The 19,485-nt window shown below is 49.0% G+C and overlaps 2 protein-coding genes across 2 annotated transcripts in view; both read right to left on the reverse strand.

The window, feature by feature from the left end:
* The window catches only part of LOC125913211 (L-lactate dehydrogenase A chain), a 968,541-nt gene that overhangs the window by 625,899 nt on the left and 323,157 nt on the right, over positions 1 to 19,485 (reverse strand). The window lies entirely within an intron of this gene.
* The window catches only part of OTOG (otogelin), a 91,114-nt gene that overhangs the window by 3,435 nt on the left and 68,194 nt on the right, over positions 1 to 19,485 (reverse strand). Inside the window, exons 39-51 of the mRNA XM_049639960.1 lie at positions 15,445 to 15,628; positions 12,903 to 13,123; positions 12,554 to 12,692; positions 10,852 to 11,046; positions 10,427 to 10,639; positions 9,758 to 9,862; positions 9,483 to 9,590; positions 8,993 to 9,094; positions 5,753 to 5,851; positions 4,501 to 4,541; positions 3,162 to 3,512; positions 2,009 to 2,404; positions 843 to 888 (exon numbers count right to left, since the gene is read on the reverse strand). Coding sequence (XP_049495917.1) covers positions 843 to 888; positions 2,009 to 2,404; positions 3,162 to 3,512; positions 4,501 to 4,541; positions 5,753 to 5,851; positions 8,993 to 9,094; positions 9,483 to 9,590; positions 9,758 to 9,862; positions 10,427 to 10,639; positions 10,852 to 11,046; positions 12,554 to 12,692; positions 12,903 to 13,123; positions 15,445 to 15,628 — 2,200 coding nt within the window. The remainder of the gene's footprint in view (positions 1 to 842; positions 889 to 2,008; positions 2,405 to 3,161; positions 3,513 to 4,500; positions 4,542 to 5,752; positions 5,852 to 8,992; positions 9,095 to 9,482; positions 9,591 to 9,757; positions 9,863 to 10,426; positions 10,640 to 10,851; positions 11,047 to 12,553; positions 12,693 to 12,902; positions 13,124 to 15,444; positions 15,629 to 19,485) is intronic.

The following is a 19,485-nucleotide window of genomic DNA, read 5'->3' on the forward strand; positions in this document are numbered from 1 at the left end:
GCAACGTGGCTGCATGCCTCAGTCCTGTGGGTTTCCGAGAGGAGTACCTGGGTGGCAGTGGACACTAACCCGTGGAGGAGAGGCGGGGCTAACGGGGACCACAGGAAACAGGGTCCCCGGGGAACCTGGGGAGAGGGACATGGGTCGTAGGTCACAGGGGAGCACATGGAATATTCAGGGAACATGAGTTGCGGGTTGGAGATCAGCCAATGAGGCACTGAGCCCAGCTTCCTTGCAGTATGCGAGGTGGACACAAAAGGGTGTCAAATTCTACATCCCTCCAAAGGACAGTCTGAGGACCCTAGGGAGAGGGGAGGCGTGTGGACAAAGGTCCTAAAGCTGACTAGAATGTGCATGCTTATGTGGCTCAGGCTGCAGGTTCCAGGGGCCAGGTGTGAGTCCAGGTCACTCGGACTGAGACAGCGACCCTGTGGGCCTGAATCCCCCCCCCCCCACCCTGGCGGGAATCTCTGAGACAGGGCTCCTGACCACAAGGAGAATTCACCTGGGGGGCTTCTGGGCTCGGGGTCTTGGCAGGGGCAGGAGGAGGCAGAAGAGCTGATGAATCTCTGACCTCCTGGACTCAATAGCCCAATGTCCCCTGTCTCCATCAAGAAGTAAAGGCCTTTTGTTGGGATAGGGACAGGAGCATGGGCTCTGCCCACCCGCATATCTGTGCCAGTGCCGTGAGCCCCATGGTAGCGGTGTTATCCCTTCATCTAAACCCCTGAAGAACTAGCACTGGAGGTGCCAGGCCAGGAACCCGGCCCTCTGAGCCCTGACAGGATACCCTGTCCCCCGACCAGGGACCTCACCCCTGGGCCTCCACCGTGCTCACTCACATGTCCTGCAGCATCCTTCCAAGGAAGGTACCACTGAGCCCCCAACCTAGAGGGAGAGGAGGGGAGGTGAGTGGGAGAGCCCGTCCCAGGCCAGAAGCCAAGATCCCAGCAAGAGGCAGAAAAGGCACAAGAGCCCTGACTCAGCTTTTCCTCCCAAGATGCCCCAGGGCAGGTATGCCAGGCCCTGCTGTCCATCAGGCCCTGGCCAGAGGGAGAAGGCGCCCCTGGGCTGGCCATGGGAGAGCCACAGGGACTAACCTGACTGGCTGGGCCACTGGCATAAAAGTTGCCAGTGGCCCCAGTAAGACCAGAGGCTGGGTTAAGATTGTGAGATCCTCCCATCTTTCCAGTGGCGGCTTCCCTCCTGCCCCACCCTGTGCCCACATTAGTGCTTCCTGCACAGAGGGTCCGAGAGGGGAGCGATGCAGGGGCTGACCCATTTGGGTCAGTGGCCTGGGCTCCATCCCAGCCCTGGATAAGTCATCCTTTTTCCTCTGGGCTCCATTTTCCCACCTTTAAAATGGGTGCAGTTATCCCTTATAGCCCTCCTCCTCTATTATGAAATGGATAAAACAATGATGTGACTGTTCTTTGTAAATAAGTATTGTGTGTGTGAGCACATGCATGTGACTTTGTGGACATATACATGTGTGGTTTTGTAGTGCGAGTGTGTGTGACTGGGAGCGTGTGTACTTGTTTTTAAGATCAGAAACCTTTCGATGTCCAGTATCAATCTCAGGAACCTTCCTCATTTAACAATAACCAAACCCCCCAGAAATCCTTTTCCTTGAGGTGTGTGCCCTTAGTGACAGCTGTCCCTGCCAGTACCGTTTTGGCTAGTGGTAGTGCCATTAGAGCATCAGAGGACTGAACTGTGCACCTGCATGGCATGTATGTGACGTCTCAGAACATGTGAGGATGTATGTTTGCATACATCCGTGTGCGGCTGTGTGTGTGACGCATGAGGATGTGGGGTGTGACACGGTCAGAGCAGGAACATGGAGAGATGTGGAGCTGGGGTGGCAGGGCAGGTATGGCCTCCAGGGAACCCCTCTTCCCTCACTTCTGCACACAGGAGCCCCCCACCCTGCAATGCCCCCCGCCAGTAAGACAGGTGATACCCCTGGCTTCAGGCCATGCTGTGAGGGGAGAAGGCTGGCACTGACCTTGGCACACTCGGTCTCGTTGAGTGGTGGGCAGCTGATGGGTGAGCGGACAAGCACAGCGCCCAGGGGCGTGTTGCCACAGTGATGGCGGGTACAGTTTGCGATCCAGGACGCCCCAGGCTGGAGGGCACAGAGGTGGACAATGGGAACTGGGTGGCTAGATGGTCTGAGTGAACAGACAGGGCACAGCTCTTGGGCACAGGTGCTGCCCAGGACCCTGTCTGTGCCTAGCCCTGAGCCCAGCTGCCTCCTGGGATGCCCTCCCAGGTGGGTGGTTAAGGGGCTGCATACCAAGAACAGGGAGGTGGTGCCGTTGGGGAAAGTGAAGAGGCAGGACACATTCCTACAGGAGCCACAGCAGGCAGCCAGGTCCCGTGGATGCTCGTACTCCTGATTCTGCAGGACAGGGCGGGACCAGAGGGACCTCAGCCATGTGCCCACCTCCACCCTCCTGCTTTCCTACTGTCTGATGGTCTCTGAGCCCCAAGCCCAGAGAAGGCCCCCCTGTAGATGCTCAGAAAGGGAGCTCGCTCCCAGCCTCTTATTTCAGACAGGAAGGTCATCCCTTAAGCCTCCTTTACAGCAGTTCCTAGACCCATTCCCAGTTGACGAAGAGCATTTCCACCCCTTTCAAAGACAGCACTGCTGGTGATTAAGGGTGCTGGTTTTGTTTCCACACAGACCTCAGTCTGAGTCCCGGTCCCTGTGGGAATTTGTACAAATGACCGGACCTCCCTAAACCTCAGCTTTCTCATCTGACAAATGGGAATAATGCCAGCCCCTTTTAGCTTTTACTAGAAGCCAGTCGCTATCTTAGATACTGGGTGTGCAGAAGTGCACAAAGGGTAACAACACAAACACACAAACCAAAGTAATAGGGAATGTACCAGTCGTAAGTAGGTGCTTCATAAATACGTCTTCTGTCAAATACTCGCTCTTGCCAGACCTTCACTCCTGCCGTTCCCCTCCTGGCCTCTCCCAACCCCGCCCGTTCTCAGCACTTTCTACAGAGGTCTCTGAAGGTCCCCTGCCCGCACCATGTCTCCTCTTCAGACTTGTCTAGAAACCTTGAGACTCCTCTGATTCCTGGAGCATCAGGGATCACCCAGGCCAGCCGCTGCCCCTGCCCACCCCCATCCTGCGCCGCACCTACCGCCTCACAGTGCACGTCACACAGCACAGAGGTGGTGTTGATTTGGTAGAAGCTGGTAAGAGGGTCGAGCACGTCAGTGCAGCGGGAGGTGTGGCACACGCCATCGGCCGAGAGTTCCACCACGGTCTGGCCCGGCAGCATCACCCCCAGCTCACGGCTCAGGCACACGGGGGCCTTCACTGGTTGGGCGTGCAGGATGGCAACAGTCACTGGAGCCCAGCATGCACATTGGGCCCAGCCTGGCTCTACCCCACGGGCTTCCCTTCCCCACTCACCGCACTCGTATTTGGCACATCCACACACGTTCTCCACGCTGTGCAGGAACTCCTCGTCCAGCTGGGACTTCTCCCACTGGGTAGGGCAGAGGCAGTCAGCACCCCACGCTGGGGAAGCCCAGCCCTGCCCTTGGGAGCAGTCTGCCACCGGGGCCCTTGTCTCTATCAGCTGCCTCCTCGAGGTGGGTGGGGAGGGGCTGGCAAGCTCCGGCAAGCTCAGTCACTCCCCAGCCAAGGGAGAAATTCCCAGTATGGCTTCCCCACTGAGGATCACTCCCCGACGTCTTCTTCAGGGACTTAGGCCTCTCCTCTCATCCCAAGAACCCACGGGCTGCATCAGGGAGGGACCATTGCATGGCTTCCAGCCAAGAACCCAGCTTGGCTCACACTATCTCCCTTCCTCCTTCACCAGTTGAAGGGAGGAGGGAGGAGTGGGGGAGAAAATGAGAGGAAATGTGTGCTGGGGGGTAGGGGGTGAGGAGAATATATAAAATCTAGAAAATTGTGAAAAAACTTTAAACATAACTTCACATTTCTTACAGTATTTTCCCTTCCCTCAGTGGCTGTGCAGTCTGGTGGTTAAGGGCATGGCCTCTGGAGTCAGATTTCCTGGGTTCTAATCCTGACTGTGATTTACTAGCTTCACGATCTTAACCTTAGCTTCCTTGTCTGTATCACTGAGCTCATCGTGGAATCAACCTTGTTGGTATGACACTATATACACAAGGCCCAGGAACGTTCCTGACATATAGTTAGCTCTCAATAAGCATGAGCTGCCGTAAAAAGTATCATCACCTTCATCATCTTCATCCCCACTATCCCCACCATCATCATCTCCACCATCATCATTGTCCTTGCTCATCACAATGCTGAAGCATCCTCACGCCCACTCTATAAATGAGGACACTGGGCTCAGAGGGCAGAGCTTAGGACAAGAATGCCAACTTGTGATCCACGGCTCTTTGCACTACATTAAAGGAATAGGGTCTCCAGGGGATGGGAAAGAGTGGAAAGGAAAGGGGGAGGCAGGTCATAGATGGCGGGGAGGAGCAGGGTCTCCATACCAGGTGGCACCGGGGCACCGGGATTGTGTCGCAGTCACACTCTGAAAAACAGGAGGGGCCAGGACCTGTCTCACTGGAGACGTCCAGGTGGAAGTCTCCCCGGGCCTCCATGCCGCTCACTCTGGCACAGCCTCAAGCCCAGTTGGGATAGGGACTGGGGTGAAGAAGCCAAAATCTCAGCTTCCCTCCAGCCTAGCCCAGCATGGGAAGTGCAGCTTTCCTGGTAGGGCAGGTGGGGGCAGTGATGGGTCCTAAGCTCCACCAGAGGTGGGTGAGGAGAAACAGGCCGACAGACCAATCACAGGTGTCCTTTGTCATCTCGGCTTCATTCCGCCCCATCCTCCTGAAAACCCTTTCTAGAGCAGATGTGGAGCCTCTCCAGGAGGGAACGCATCAAGGGCGGAACTTCTAACCAGGGGCACGTCCTGTTGGAAGGCGACTGCTGTGGCCCCACTAGCAAACTTAACAGACACCACGTCAGCTCGAGCTTCAAGGTAAGGAGAGCTCAAGGTCACAGTGCCTGTGAAACGCTCTCCCGGGTCACTCAGTCATGTTTACTACATGCTGAGGCTTTTCTGTGCTCTGGGGACAACACAATGAGTAAAATAGACTAAAATCTCTACCCTCATGAAGCTTACATTGCAGGCCTGGAAAAAGACAGTGAAATAAATGCAAAATAATTTCTCAACTCTTTTTAAATAACATTTTATATAAAGCTCACTGGTATTCACTATAGATCATTGATGCTCCCAAAGGAGTTTGAGGTAATTTTTGTTTGTTTGTTTGTTTGTTTATTTGGGGGGGTAGGGGCGGAGAGAGAAAGCGGATCTGGAGCAGGCTCTGCAACAGCACAGAGCCCGACATGGGCCTCGAACTCACAAACCGTGAGATCACGACCTGAGCCGAAATCAAGAGTCAGACACTTAACCAACTGAGCCACCCAGGTGCCACGGAGGTAAATTTTAACAAAAATCATGCTTACTAACAGACAGCTGCAATAAAGACTTGCTTTAGAAGGAAAAACCTTTTGGGAACAAGGAACTTGATTTTTCCCTTCTTTTGTCCTAGGGAGAAAAAGGTGTAGGAATGCTAAGCACCCAGAGATCAGATGCAGGGCGAGGAAGGTGATTTTGGCAGCTTCCATCTGGGGATTCTGGAGGGACAGTGGTGGGTCATTCCTCCCCTCCCTTACTCTTCACGGGGGCCCTGGATCCCTGCCTTTGGGGAAGGGCATCCCTGGCCAGGGACTTACCACAGGACTTGTAGGGGCAGCAGCGGTCTGGGCTCCACACCTCCACTAGAGCAGTGCCCATGCCACACTGTACTTGGGGACAGCGGAAGCTCTCACACACTGCGAGGGAGGGGAGGCAGGGGACACATCAGCTGCAGATACCTGGAGCAGAAATCCCCAGAATGCAACATTGGCTAAGGAGAGGGCTCCTCCTTGGGTTCCCCCCAGTGTCCTCAGACACCCTCCAGGGCTAGAGTCCTGGGAAGAAGTCTGGGCTCCTGGAGTCTCTCCATAGAACTCCTACTGGAAGACATAGTTCCACTCTGATGAGGCATTAGCGATATGACAATGTCAGAACCTTAAAGACACTCCACTGGGCCTTCCCTCCCCTGAATTCTGTGTCACCCTGCGAGTAGTCAGGTTAGGATTATCAAAAGAATTATGAGGTGGAGGAAGAGAAGGACCTTTGTATAGTGTCAAAGTAATGGGTTACTTTCTGGCTGAAAGAGGAAAACTGCAAATGTAAGAGGGAGGCATCTGGCAGTCCCCACCGTAATCCAGGACCAACATTAGCCTGAGTTGCGGTGTCTCAACCAGCTAGTCTGTATCTCGTGATGTGATGTACGTTGAAGCTCGTGTTCTGTCGAGCCCCACACATAACTTGAATCCAGCGGGTCTTAGATCTAATTTCTAGTTTATAGGAAGCACAGAGGATGGGAGGAGCAAGGAAAACAGTTCCCGGAGGAAGCAAGTGGATAAATCTAGAAGGTAGGACTTTCTGCAGGTCCACAACCCAAACTCTACAATTCCATGTCATGCAGAAAAAGATGCTTATGCTAGATTAAATGATATTTAAGAGACCACAGGTCCTGGGTTGGACAAACCAAGAAAATCATGGATGGGGTATGATACCAGGAAAACATGGTATATGATAGAACCAGGTACCAGGTATGATAGAACTTGAAATTTTTATTAACATTAACTGAAAACAGCTGGTTAAAAAAGAGCATGTGCACATTGTTGACGACATGGATAGAGCTAGACGGTATGATGCTCAGTGAAATAAGTCACACTGAGAAAGACAGATACCATATGATTTCACTTACGTGTGGAGTCTGAAAAACAGAACAAATGAACAAGAAAACAAACAAAAAAGCCAGACTCTTAACTGCAGAGAACAGGGGCGCCTGGGTGGCCCAGTCGGTTGAGCGTCCGACTTCAGCTCAGGTCGCGATCTCACGGTTCGTGAGTTCGAGCCCCGCGTCAGGCTCTGGGCTGATGGCTCGGAGCCTGGAGCCTGCTTCCGATTCTGTGTCTCCCTCTCTCTCTGCCCCTCCCCCATTCATGCTCTGTCTCTCTCTGTCTCAAAAATAAATAAATATTAAAAAAAAAAATTAAAAAAAAAAAACTGCAGAGAACAAACCGGTGGTTACCAGAGGGAAGGCGGGTGAGGAGCTGAGTGAAATAGGTGATGGGGATTAAGATACAAACTTGCAGTTATAAAATAAATAAGTCACGGAGATGAAAAGTACAGCGTAGGGAATATGGTCAGTAATATCGTAATGACATTGCGTGGTGACAGTCGGTGACTACATTCATCATGGTGAAGACAGAGTAACGTCTTCTTGAATCACTATGTTGTACATCTGAAACTAATATAATATTGTACATTGATTATACTTTAATAAAAACAATAAAACATAAAATAAAAAAGAGCATATACATGCTTATTTTGGTTAAAACACACACACACATATGAAGGCATAGAGACTATTTGGAAGGATATATACTCAAGTGCTGACAGTGGAAGCAGGAAGAAAGTATTTTCACTTTCTTATCTTTACTTGGATTCTGTACTTTATATAAGGCATATATAGTGCCTCTATAATAAAAGTACAATGAAGATTGGGAGAAGGTAATAATATCAATAGCCTCCTTATACTGAGCACCTCTGTATCCCAAAGACCATCAAGTATTTCATATATTGTCTCCAGGCTTCACAACTGCCCCTCAGGGGACATACTATTAGCACCTCATTTTACAAATGAGGAACCTTGGCTCAGAGAGTTCGTGACTCGCCCTAGGCCACACAGCCAGAAAATGGCAGGACTGGGGTGCAAAACCATGACTCACTGACCCTGCCTGTACTCACTGCACACGACCAGGCTTTCTCCTGAGAAGCGTGGAGAGACACGTGAACAAGAGAGGGGGGTGAGCTGGAGAGAAGAAGAGATGCGCAGAAAAAGGAGAGAGAAGACGAGAGGAAGGACATTGAGATCATCATCAGATCATCTTTGTAAGCTGGCCCCACTTTTGGGACCACTGGCCTCTGAGACCCCGGGTGGAGCCAATTGGCCCGGTGTGGACAGCGCATCTGGGGAACGCTCCATGGGAAACCTACACTGTTTCAGACTTGGTTCCTGACACTTGAAGCAGTCGGCGTTGCCCCTGGAGTATCCTGGCGGACGGTCCTCACTGGCACCGCTCTGTGCCCGTGAGGTTCGCTCACGTTTTTCCCACAGTCAATGTGCAGTTTTTGCAAATGGGGTCATCTTTAAATTTAACCAGTCTGTTAATTCTTATCCATCAGGTGTTCTTCAGGTCTCAAATGCTGGTCGTACTATGTCACCTAGGTACTATTAAGGTACTAGGTACATAGTACACCCTGTATTAAGGTACTATGTCCTGTAAAATTATCAGAAAGGGCCCACGCTTATTTGCGATTGCAAAACCAAAGAGCTTCAGAGGCTTCAAGATGCAGGGTCGTCAGGGATGCAGCCTCCATGTGCAGATACCAGGGTAATACAGTGACAAAAAAGATTGCGAAGCAGGGGACTGGGGTCAGAGAATGAAGACTGTAAATCAATGCTAGGAGGATTGGGGTGGCCTCAACCCAGGCCTGTCCCTGGCCCTGGGCTGGGTGGCCATGGAGGGGACAGGGAACCTCTTCATGAAGCCTCAGAGCCACCCATGTCACAGCCTAGAGCCCACACCATCCGGCTCCCCTGGCCTGGCCCTGCTTCCTCGGGTGGGGTCTCATCATGGCTTTGGCTACTTCATGCTTCGGTGCTCACTACCTGGGGGCTCCCTGTTGCTCCCTGTTGAACTCCCACGGTCCTGAGGTGAGGGCATGGTGAAGGGGCCTGGTGGCACATAAGAGTCTCATGCTCTACCCACTGAGCTAGCCGGACAGTTTCTGGTGGCACATAAATGTCCCTGGAGCCCCTTACGGTTAGATCCCCATGTCCAGCTGGGACTCACCACACTGGTACACAGGGCAGCAGAGCTCTGTGGTGTTCCTGTCCACGGTGAGCGCCTCTCCTTCCTGACACTCGGGGATGGGATCTGGACAGTCGCCGCAGGCTGAGGGGGGACAGGGGCCACGGCTGTCACAGGTGGTCCCCCCACCCCGGGTATGTGGGGGGGGACCTAAAATCCAGCTGTGACAGGAGTTGGACTAAAGTAGTGTGTTGTGGCTTCATGGGGCCTGTCCTGGAGAAAGAATCTAGATCTTTCCTGTCAACCTAAAGTCTTACACTGAACAAGCACCAACTTCCTCGTGCTCAGTAATATACAGGATGAAGCTGGGGTTGGTTCTCTTCCTCCTTCACTTCGCTCTGAACAGGAATCTCACCCTTCTGTGCCCAGTCCACCTGGAGACCCTCTCCCTTTCCTCCCCGCTGCCCAAGGAAACCAGTGACGAAGGGGTGGCTGGGATGCCAGCCGTGCACCCGATGGCATGTCCACCCACCGCAGAAGTAGGAGGTACAGCACGAATCCCCCAGGCGGCCCGCGATCAGAGTCTGGTCCTGGCGGCAGCTGGGGACCAGCTCTGCCTCACACAGGTCTGGGTCACACTCTGGGGAAAAGACAGAATTAAGTGCAAGGAGCAGACCCTGTCTGGCCACGCCTGGGCCCCCACCCTGGCTCTGCCCTGATCTCCAGTCAGAACCCAGTCCCCAGAGCTCCCCTCACCCAGCGGCTGGGCTCCCCTCCCCCTGCCCTCCCCACCTCAGGGTCTCTCACCACAGCTGTAGCTGGGGCAGCAGGAGTCCTCCTGGAAGTGGGGGAGGAGTCGGTGGCCTGGGTGGCAGGTAGGGGCGAGGCCCTCACACAGGGTCTGGTTACACACTGGCCGGGGGGCCACGGGGCCTGTCACCTGGAGGCTGGGACTCCCCCCAGCCTCCGGCACTGCCCAGCACCTAGACAACTTGTCCCCATTTCTCCCTCCAGCCCCCCCAAGACCCATGTTCCTGGAAGGGGCCTCTGAGGGTCACATAGAAGGTCCAGGACTGGACAGAAGAGCATTAATAGGTAATATTCATTGAGATGGGTCATGTGCCAGCTGCTGTCCTAGATCAGTATAAACTTCTAGATTCTCACAACCCAGAAGGTGGGTACCTATGATCAGCCTCCTGCTACAGTAGAATTGACTAAAACACAGAGGATGTTAAATGATCTGCCGAGGTCACGAGGCTGCAGTGGTGGAGGAAGAGTTCTCCAGGCTGCCTGGCTCCACAGCCTGTGCCTTTAAGCCCTACCCCACGTTGATTCTTGAGGGTGGCTCCTGCCCCCCCGCCCCCCCACCTCAAGACACTTTCCTCTGCCCAGGCCTTGTCCTACCCATCAAGGCAGAGCCGGAGCCTTTTAACAGTCTTAAAGTTGAGGTCGAGGAAAGTAAAGGGTCTGACTCACCACAAACTGTCCCCAGGCAGCAGGGATCCTCAGTGGGCAGGAGCAAAGCCACCTCCCCGAAACGTGGGCAGGTCTCAGGGCGGGGCCCTGGGCACTCCAGGTCCACTGGGACGATGGTGTTGGGAGCTTGGCACTGGTGCTGGCAGCATCCGCTGAGGGAGCTGTTCCAGGTCTCCCCCAGGGCCCGCGGCACCCCCGTGCTGTCGGTGCAGGCTGCAGTGGGGGGTACGGTGGGGCACGGGGCACTGAAGCGGGCAAGGAGACCCAGACTGTCCCAGGCTAGACCCTCCCTGGGACACTGACCATCCCCAAAGTGGCCCTGGAGGAATGCAGATGGGCCTCAGCCATGGGTAGCAGGTGGGCTGAGGAGACCCTAGAGCGAGGCCAGCTTTGGAGGGCCCCACCCGGATAGAGGAAGAACCTACCGCACTTCTCCTGAGGGACGCAGAGTGCTGAGTGGCGCCGGTGCAAAAGGGTGCCCTCAGAGCAGACGCAGCCCTCGCCCAGCACCTGGCACTGCTCTGGGTCCAGCGGGCCAAGCAGCCCATCCTGGCATGTCTCCGGGGGCTCACAGGCTGCCACACATGCCTGGTATATGGAGTCACTGGAACACAGGAAGGCTGCAGGGACACAGGGGGCACCAGGCCTGGCTCAGACCCCAGGCAGAATGAGGAGGGGCCTCAGAGCATCATCTGTGCCTCAGCAGAGAGCGCAAATGGGTTTAGGGGCATTACCTCCCTTCTCTAGATCAGGAGGCAGCAAGGTACAACCCGTGGCCCAATTCCAGCCTCCCACCTGTTTTTGCAAATAAAGTTTTATTGAAATACAGCCACACTCCTGTGCTGACAGCTCAGAGCCTAGAGCCTGTTTCAGATTCTGTGTCTCCCTCTCTCTGTGACCCTCCCCTGTTCATGATCTGTCTCTCTCTGTCTCAAAAATAAATAAACGTTAAAAAACAATTAAAAAAAAAAAAAAGAAATACAGCCACACTCATTCATCTACCTATTGTATCTGGCTGATTTTGCACTACAAGGACAGAGTTGAGTAATTGTGACAGAGACCACACAGCCTGAAAAGCTCAATTATTTACTATCTGGCCCTTTACAGGAAACATTTGCCAACCCCTTGCTCTAGGTCAGCGTTTTCAAACTTTCTTAACGGGAAAAAGCAGATTTTACATTGCAGTCCAATACACAAGTGCATGTAGAACAGTGTTCCTCAAACCTGATTGCCAAGGAGTCACTTGGGAGTTTTTGAAATACCTTTGCCAGGATCTCACCGCAGGGCAACTGAATTGGAACCTCTTGTTGTGGGGCCCAACATTAATACTTTCTGAAGTTCCTTGGTGATTTCAAAGGGGGAGCCGGGATTGAGAATTACTGATATATGAAAACGAATTTTTTTCACAAAATAATATTTAATCTTTCTAGGTGGAGTACACGCTAGCATTTTCTATTCTATTGTGTATTTTGAATGTGGTGTTGACCCCCAAAGTTGATTTCACACCCGCAGTTTGAAAACACTCCTCTGGATGACTTAGTCTTGTCATCCTTTATCCGTCTTATTGTAGGTGCGGTCTTCCTGCGAGCTGTTTCCAGCCTATCTGGATGTGTTCACATTTATAAATCAATCTACTCGAGGCCAGTCTACCCCTGCCTACCCCACTAACGCAAACCTAACAGGGTGGGGAGGCGGTGGATCTCACCTCCATTCTCAGGGAAGGAGGGGAGAGACTGAAAGAAGAGAAAGATGACCAAGAATTTAGAGAAAGGAACTAACATTTCCTGGATGGTAACCATGTGGTGGGGCCACTCTGCACACACTGTCTCATGTCACCTTCAAAACAACCCTAGAGGGAGCTACTATTACTGTCCTCATTTTACAGATGAAGCAAGGAGATTCAGATAAATTAAAGAGTAATCAGATAATATTCCTTTGACTTATTAATATAAATTGTAATAAAAATAAATTTATTAATGTACTTATGGGTTTATTTATAAAATGTTTCTTAACTTCTTAATATGAATGAATGAATGAATGAATGAATAATTAACAGGGGGTGGGAGCAACAGAAGCAATGGAGGAGTCCCCCACCCTCCCTGCTCTCCCCTCAGCCCCCTGACTCACGGCAGTAGTCGGAGCGTCTCCACTCGATGCACACGTGGAACTTGTGGCACATAGCCACATACACGGTCAGTGCCACGCAGGGCTGCTGCACGTACTTGGTGTCCCGGATCCACAGCTCACAGAACGACTCTGGGGGAACCTGGGCACGTGCATCAGACAGCGCTGCTTATCCCGACTCCCCCCATCCCAGCATCCAGCTCCTCCTCGCCCAGTCCAGGGGCAACAACGAGCTTCTGAAGACTCCTAATCCAGTCCCAAGTTCAACACCTCTGGGGGCCCACCCTCTGCAGGTAGTGCTGCCATTCCTAGCCCGGGAGGTCCCCCAACACTGGACACAGTGGGTACATACAAAGCGGTGACAGGCGCTGAAGGTGCGGTTGGACACCATGCGAAGGCAGGGTGAGCAGTCAGCTGTGGTACAGCTGTCTGGGCGGAAGCGGGTCTGGCCCACCGAGGTCAGGGAGCTGGGCACCTGCCAGCTGTCCAGAAAGGGAGCAGGGTCCTCAGCCTCACCCACCACAGAACCATCCTCCAGGGTGAGGTCATTGGCTGCGTCCCCATCACAGATACCTGAAATGGGGCAGAATTATGCCGATAGCTATAATAATCACCACCACGCCCAGGTCCCCAGATGTCACTCTGCATATTTCTTACAACAATTCTTTGAGGCTGGTATTACTATTACCCTCATTTTATAGATGAGATAAACGAGGCACAGAGAAGAAACCTGCTGTGTAGGAAGATGTTGTTGTTCTCAGGAAATGCACACCAAAGAATTCAGAGATAGAGGGATACAATGTCTCAAACATACTTTCAAATTGCTCAGAAAAATGCATATATATGCAAATTGCATACACATAAAAAAGTGCATTTATATAAATCCTACATGTATAGATGTATTTACACATCTGCCTGCATGCATACACATGTGTGTATTTTATATACATACACACACACAGGCAGGAAAAGTAAATGGGGCAAAATGCAAACACTTAGTAAATCTGAACAAAAAGTACATGGGAGTTCATACTACTTTAGACATTGTGTCAAAACGAAAGGTTACTCCCAAAAATGTGCTCTAGCAGAGATTGCTAGCTAAGTGTAACTAACACCTGTTTCCTTTTCTTCCCGGGCAGTTCGAGAGCCTGTGTTTTCCAGGCTCTCCTGGGGTGGGGGAGCCCATGCCGAGTCCCAGCTGGCAGAAGGAGAGTGAGGGTGAGGCAGTGTGCCAGGCCTGGCCCATAAACACTTCCTAACTCTTTTTCCTGCAGTGGAGCTGGAAGCTTGTGCTGAGAATGGAAGAGCCACGTGATGAACGGAGTCTCCATTTGGGAATTTACATGTGCCAGAAATCAACTTTGGCTGTGTTGAAAGGCAGGGAGACGGGAGTAGGGCAAGAGCTTGTCTGTCACAGCTTCTAACTTAACTTCCAGCTTTATCTCTCACACTCTAGGCTCCAAACACACACTTCCCTGCCTTTGACCTTGCTTACACTGTTCCTCCTGCCTGAAACACTTCCTCAGAAGTGTGTCCTTCAAATGCCCCTCACATGCATCTGAGTCCATGACTTTCCCAGTTCTGCAGAGCAGGCTTTGGTTTGCAGGTATGTCTTGCTCTGGATGCAAAGACTCGTTTTCCTTTAGACTCATTTTCTTACTCTCTCAGTAGTCCCCCAAGTTGCCCAGCCGGGTGCCCAGGATACTAAGCGTGAGTGTGGATAAAAACAGAGGAAAATTAGCCGGCTTGTGCTCCAGCCACAAGTGTCATGAATATATAGCATGATTGGCTACAAAACCTTCAGGTTTTATCAATGGTCCCAGTGGCTGCGTTTTGGGTGTTGGCCTTGAGTCACAAAGGTATCCCAGGCAGGGGATCACTGCTGCCCCCAGCACTCCTTGCCAGGCATAAACAATGGAAGGAAGAAACGGTGGCAAAGGGATGGTGGAAGTGGTGGCAGTGCTGGTGTGTGTGTGTGTGTGTGTGTGTGTGTGTGTGTGTGTAAAGATGTTTGTATCAATAAGTCAGTAAGGACAGAAGTTTCATAAAACAGCAATTTTGTCTGCTTTGCATACTATCTGTCCCGTGACTGGTACATGGGAAATAAATGAAAGAATGAGCAGGGACCAGACTTAAATGTGTCACTTCATATGTAGAGGGCATTTTGAATACAGGGGTGCAAGCATGAATGATTAAAATGGGTGCAGATTAATGGGGGGAGGCCACGCAAGTATGTGTGTGTATAAGTGTGCCTATGTCTCCCGTCATCATAATCACGGCCACCTGTCATGGGTGTCCTGTGAGGGTGCAGCAGTCCGCCCTCAGACTCTTCCTGCACCCTGTTTTCTTATCAAGATACATCCAGTCCCTTAGGGCATGCTACTACAGTCATGCTGTGGTCTGAAGAGCCCTAATTTTGTGCATTGTGGCAGCTCTGCTGTGTGAGCTTAGGCAAGCCACTTAACCTCTCTGGGCACTCTTTCTTCTTTAGTTCAATGGCCACCTCTCAGGGTTGTTGTGTGGATGGCCTGCAATCAGTGAGATCAGAGTGTGGAAGTGCTTTGTGAAGTGCCCATGCACATGCAGACAGGAAGGATCATCTGGTATTAGGAAGCTGTCAGGGAAGCTGACAGACAATCCCGGCCAAAGTGACAACTGGCCGAGGCCAGAGCCCCGCGCCATCTCCCTGCTGGCAGCTTCAGCCCCAGAACACAGGACATTAGGTCTCTCTGCCCTGGCAGCCCTCCTGGTCCCACCTCTGGGCTGGCACTCTGTCCTAGCTTCCCCTGATTTCACACAGAGGAACCTGTGTCCGGGGACAGAGGTGGACTCCGGAAACTCAGGGAGCTAGATCCCCTCACCTCCCTCCCCACCCCAGCTGGGTCCCTCCTCACCGCAGAGGCCACGGCCCTGGGCCTCGCTGGTTTTGCTGGCCTCCAGGATCATGAGTCCTGAGCTGTGGAGCCACTGGATCTGGATGTGTGACGGCGTCCGGATCACGTACATGTGGCCTGTGTCCTCAATTCTGAATCCGTGTCTGCTCACAGGGGGCCAGACAGGCTGTGAGTCCACAGTCACCTTGTGGGGTGGGGGTGTTCAATGTGAGCACAGCTTGTCTGTCTGCCCATCTGTTCATCCATCCCTCCATCCATTTATCCAACAAACAGTATCAAGCTATGTCACAGGCTCTGTTTCAGGCACATGTGGCCAAGACATAGTCCAGGGTGGCACGGAAGAATTCTGAAACCATTTCATGAGCACAAAATGATAAAACAAGAAATACACATACCTTGAGCCTTTCTAACCACTCTCTTCTTTCCTGATCTGCTCAGGTCATTTTTTTAGGGAGATTTTCCTAAGTCAGCAGCCTCTAGCTTGGGCACCCCTTCTCTGGGCTGACCTCATCTCTGTGCTGACCGTTAAGATAGAATCTGTTCCCTCATCGAGGCATCCTGTAGACTCTGAGTTTCTTAAGGGCAAAAATTCTGTCTGATCCACCTTCGAATCCCCAGCTCTTGCCTTTGAGCCTGACATTAACTGGGGTCTCAATCACTGTTTGTGATAGAAGGAAAATTGTAAAAGCAGTCAGGAAAAAAAAAGACCCATTATGTAGGGAAACAAAGATCAGAATGACAGAAGATTTCTTATTGGAAATAAGCAAAGTGAAAGCACAACTTTATATATAGCAGCACTATTCACAATAGGCAAAAGGTGGAAACAGTCCAAACGGCCATCGATGAATGAATGGATAAAACAATGGCGGTATGTACATACAATAGAATGTTATTTAGCCCAAAATTGAATGAAGTACTGGTAGATATTACAACACAGATGAACCTCAGAAATATTATGCTAAGTCAAAGAGCGAGACACAAAAAGTCACATATTATAGACTCCATTTATATGAAATATCCAGAATAAGCAAATCTATAGACAGAATGCATATTGGTGGTGGACAGGGGGTAGGGAGATTAATGATTAATTTTATGTTAGCTCAATTTTACCTCAATTTAAAAAGAAAAGACAGTGGAGCAAAATCTTTAAAGCACTGAAAGAAAAATTAAAGTCAACCTATAATTCTAAACCCAGTTAAAATATCTTTAAAAAATTGGGGAATGCAAGCTGGTGCAGCCACTCTGGAATACAGTATGGAGGTTCCTCAAAAAACTAAAAATAGAACTACCCTATGACCCAGCAATTGCACTACTAAGCATTTATCCAAGGGATACAGGTGTGCTGTTTCAAAGGGACATATGCACCCCCATGTTTACAGCAGCACTATCGACAATAGCCAAAGTATGGAAAGAGCCCAAATGTCCATTGATGGATATACGATGTGGTATACACACACACACACACACACACACACACACACACACACATATATACAATGGAGTATTACTTGGCAATCAAAAAGAATGAAATCTTGCCATTTGCAGCTACATGGACGGAACTGGAAGGTATTATGCTAAGTGAAATTAGTAAGTCAGAGAAAGACAAAAATCATATGACTTCACTCATATGAGGACTTTAAAAGACAAAACAGATGAACCTAAGGGAAGGAAAACAAAAATAATATAAAAACAGGCAGGGGGACAAAACAGAAGAGACTCATAAATATGGAGAACAAACTGAGGGTTACTGGAGGGGTTGTGGGAGGGGGGGATGGGCTAAATGGGTAAGGGGCACTAAGGAATCTACTCCTGAAATCATTGTTGCACTATATGCTAACTAATTTGGATGTAAATTAAAAAAAAATAAAAAATAAAACAAGTTAAAATTAAAAAATATCTTTAAAAAATGAAGGTGAGGTCAAAACTTTTTCAGATATATAAAAACTGAAAGAATTTATTACTGGCAGAACCTCACTATAAGAATATTAATGGAAGTCCTTCAGGCAGAAGAAAAGTGATATCAGATGGAAATCGAGATCTACACAAAGGAATGAAGGACACCAGGAATGATAAATATGCAGATAATATAAACTTTTCTTATTTTAAAAACCATGCTAGAAAATAATTGACTGCTTCAGGAAAAGTAATAATGATGTAATGTGTAGTTTATAACAGATGTAGAAGTAAAATGTACAGATAATAATCCAACATAGGCAATGAAATGGAATCATTAAAAATAACCTCAAAATGGGGCACCTGGGTGACTCAGTTGGTTAAGTGTCTGACTCTTGATTTCAGCTCAGGTCATGATCTCATGGTCATGAGATGGAGCCCTGTGTTGGGCTCTCAGCTGAATATGGGGCCTGCTTAAGATTCTCTTTCCTCCTCTCTCTCTGCCTCTCCCTCCTCAAATAAATAAATAAATAAATACCCAAAGAGGACAGAAAAGAAGGAAAGGGAGGGGACAAACAGAGAACAAATACCAACATTATGTTATATACAAACCTAATCATATTGATGACTAAATTAAATGTAAATGGTCTAAGGATCTCCCAATTAAAAGGCAGAGATTCACAGATTAGATAAGAGGAAAGGAAGACCCAACTATTCACGCCCTACAAAATCCTACTTTAAATAAAAAGACACACTATGTTAAAAGAAAAAGGATGGAAAAAGATATCTCTTAGATATATACATTAAATATACATGCTAACACAAATCAAAAGAAAACTGGAGAAGCTATTACAGACAATTCAGACAAAGCAGAATTCAGAACAAGGACTTTTACCAGGAGAAAAAGGACATTTCATACTGATAAAGGAGTTAATTCAACAAGAGGGAATAACAATCTTAAGTATTATGCACCAAATAACAATTTAAAAATAGGTGAATAAAAAACTGATAAAACTCCAAAGAAAAATTGACAAATCAACAACTTTAGTCAGAAATTTCAACATCTTCTCTTTCAATGATTGATAGAACAAATAGGAAATGAGTAAGGATGTAGAGACTTGAACAACACTATCAGTCAACTTGACCTAACTGACATTCACAGAATACTCCACTCAACAAGAGAATATACATTTACAAGATAGAGTGTATTCTGGTACATAAAACAAGTCTCATTAAATTTAAAAAGGTCAAAGTTAGATTAAATGTTCTCTGAACACAGTGAAATTAAATTACAAATCAGTAATAGAAAGGTATCTGGAAAATCACCAAATATTTGGAAACTAAAGAAAAACACTTGTAAATAACCCATGGATTAAACAAAAATCAAAGGGAAAATTTTAAAGTATTTTAAACTTAATGAAAATGAAAATACAAGATATCAAAATTTGTAAGATGCTGCTAAATCAGACCTAAAGGGAAAATTGTGGCACTAGATACTTATATTAGAAAGAGCAGAAAGGTCTCAAATCAGTGACCTAGGCTATAACCTTAATAAACTAGGGAAAAAAAAGAGTAAATTAAACCCAAAGGAATCAGAAGGAATAAAATAATAGACATAAGAGCAAAAATCAATGAAATAGAAAACAGAAAAACAGCAGAGAAAACCAATAAAAACATTCTTTGAGAAAAACAATAAACCTGACAAAACTCTAGCCAGACTGGTGAGGAAAAAGAGAAAAGACACAAATTACTAATATCAGGAATGAGACAGGGTACATGGATACAGATCCTATGGTATAGCAAGGATATCCTAAAAGGATAGCAAGAGTGTACGATGAACAACTTAATGCCTAGAAATTTGACAACGTGGATAGAATGGACATATTCTGTGAAAATGAAAACTACCCCAGCCTACTAAAGAAAAAATAGGTAACCAGAATAGCCCTATATCATTTTAAAAAATTGAATATGTACTTAAAAACCTCCCCCAAAGAAAACTCCAGACCCAGATGGCTTCACTGTTGAAGTCTACCAAATATTTAAGGAAAAATATGAAAATTACCAATTATACACAAACTTTTTCAGAAAATTAAAGAGGGGGAATACTTCTAATTCATTATTGAGGCCGGCATTACTCTGATACCAAAA

The sequence above is a fragment of the Panthera uncia genome, chromosome D1 (assembly GCF_023721935.1).
Source record: "Panthera uncia isolate 11264 chromosome D1, Puncia_PCG_1.0, whole genome shotgun sequence".
NCBI classification, from domain to species: domain Eukaryota; kingdom Metazoa; phylum Chordata; class Mammalia; order Carnivora; family Felidae; genus Panthera; species Panthera uncia.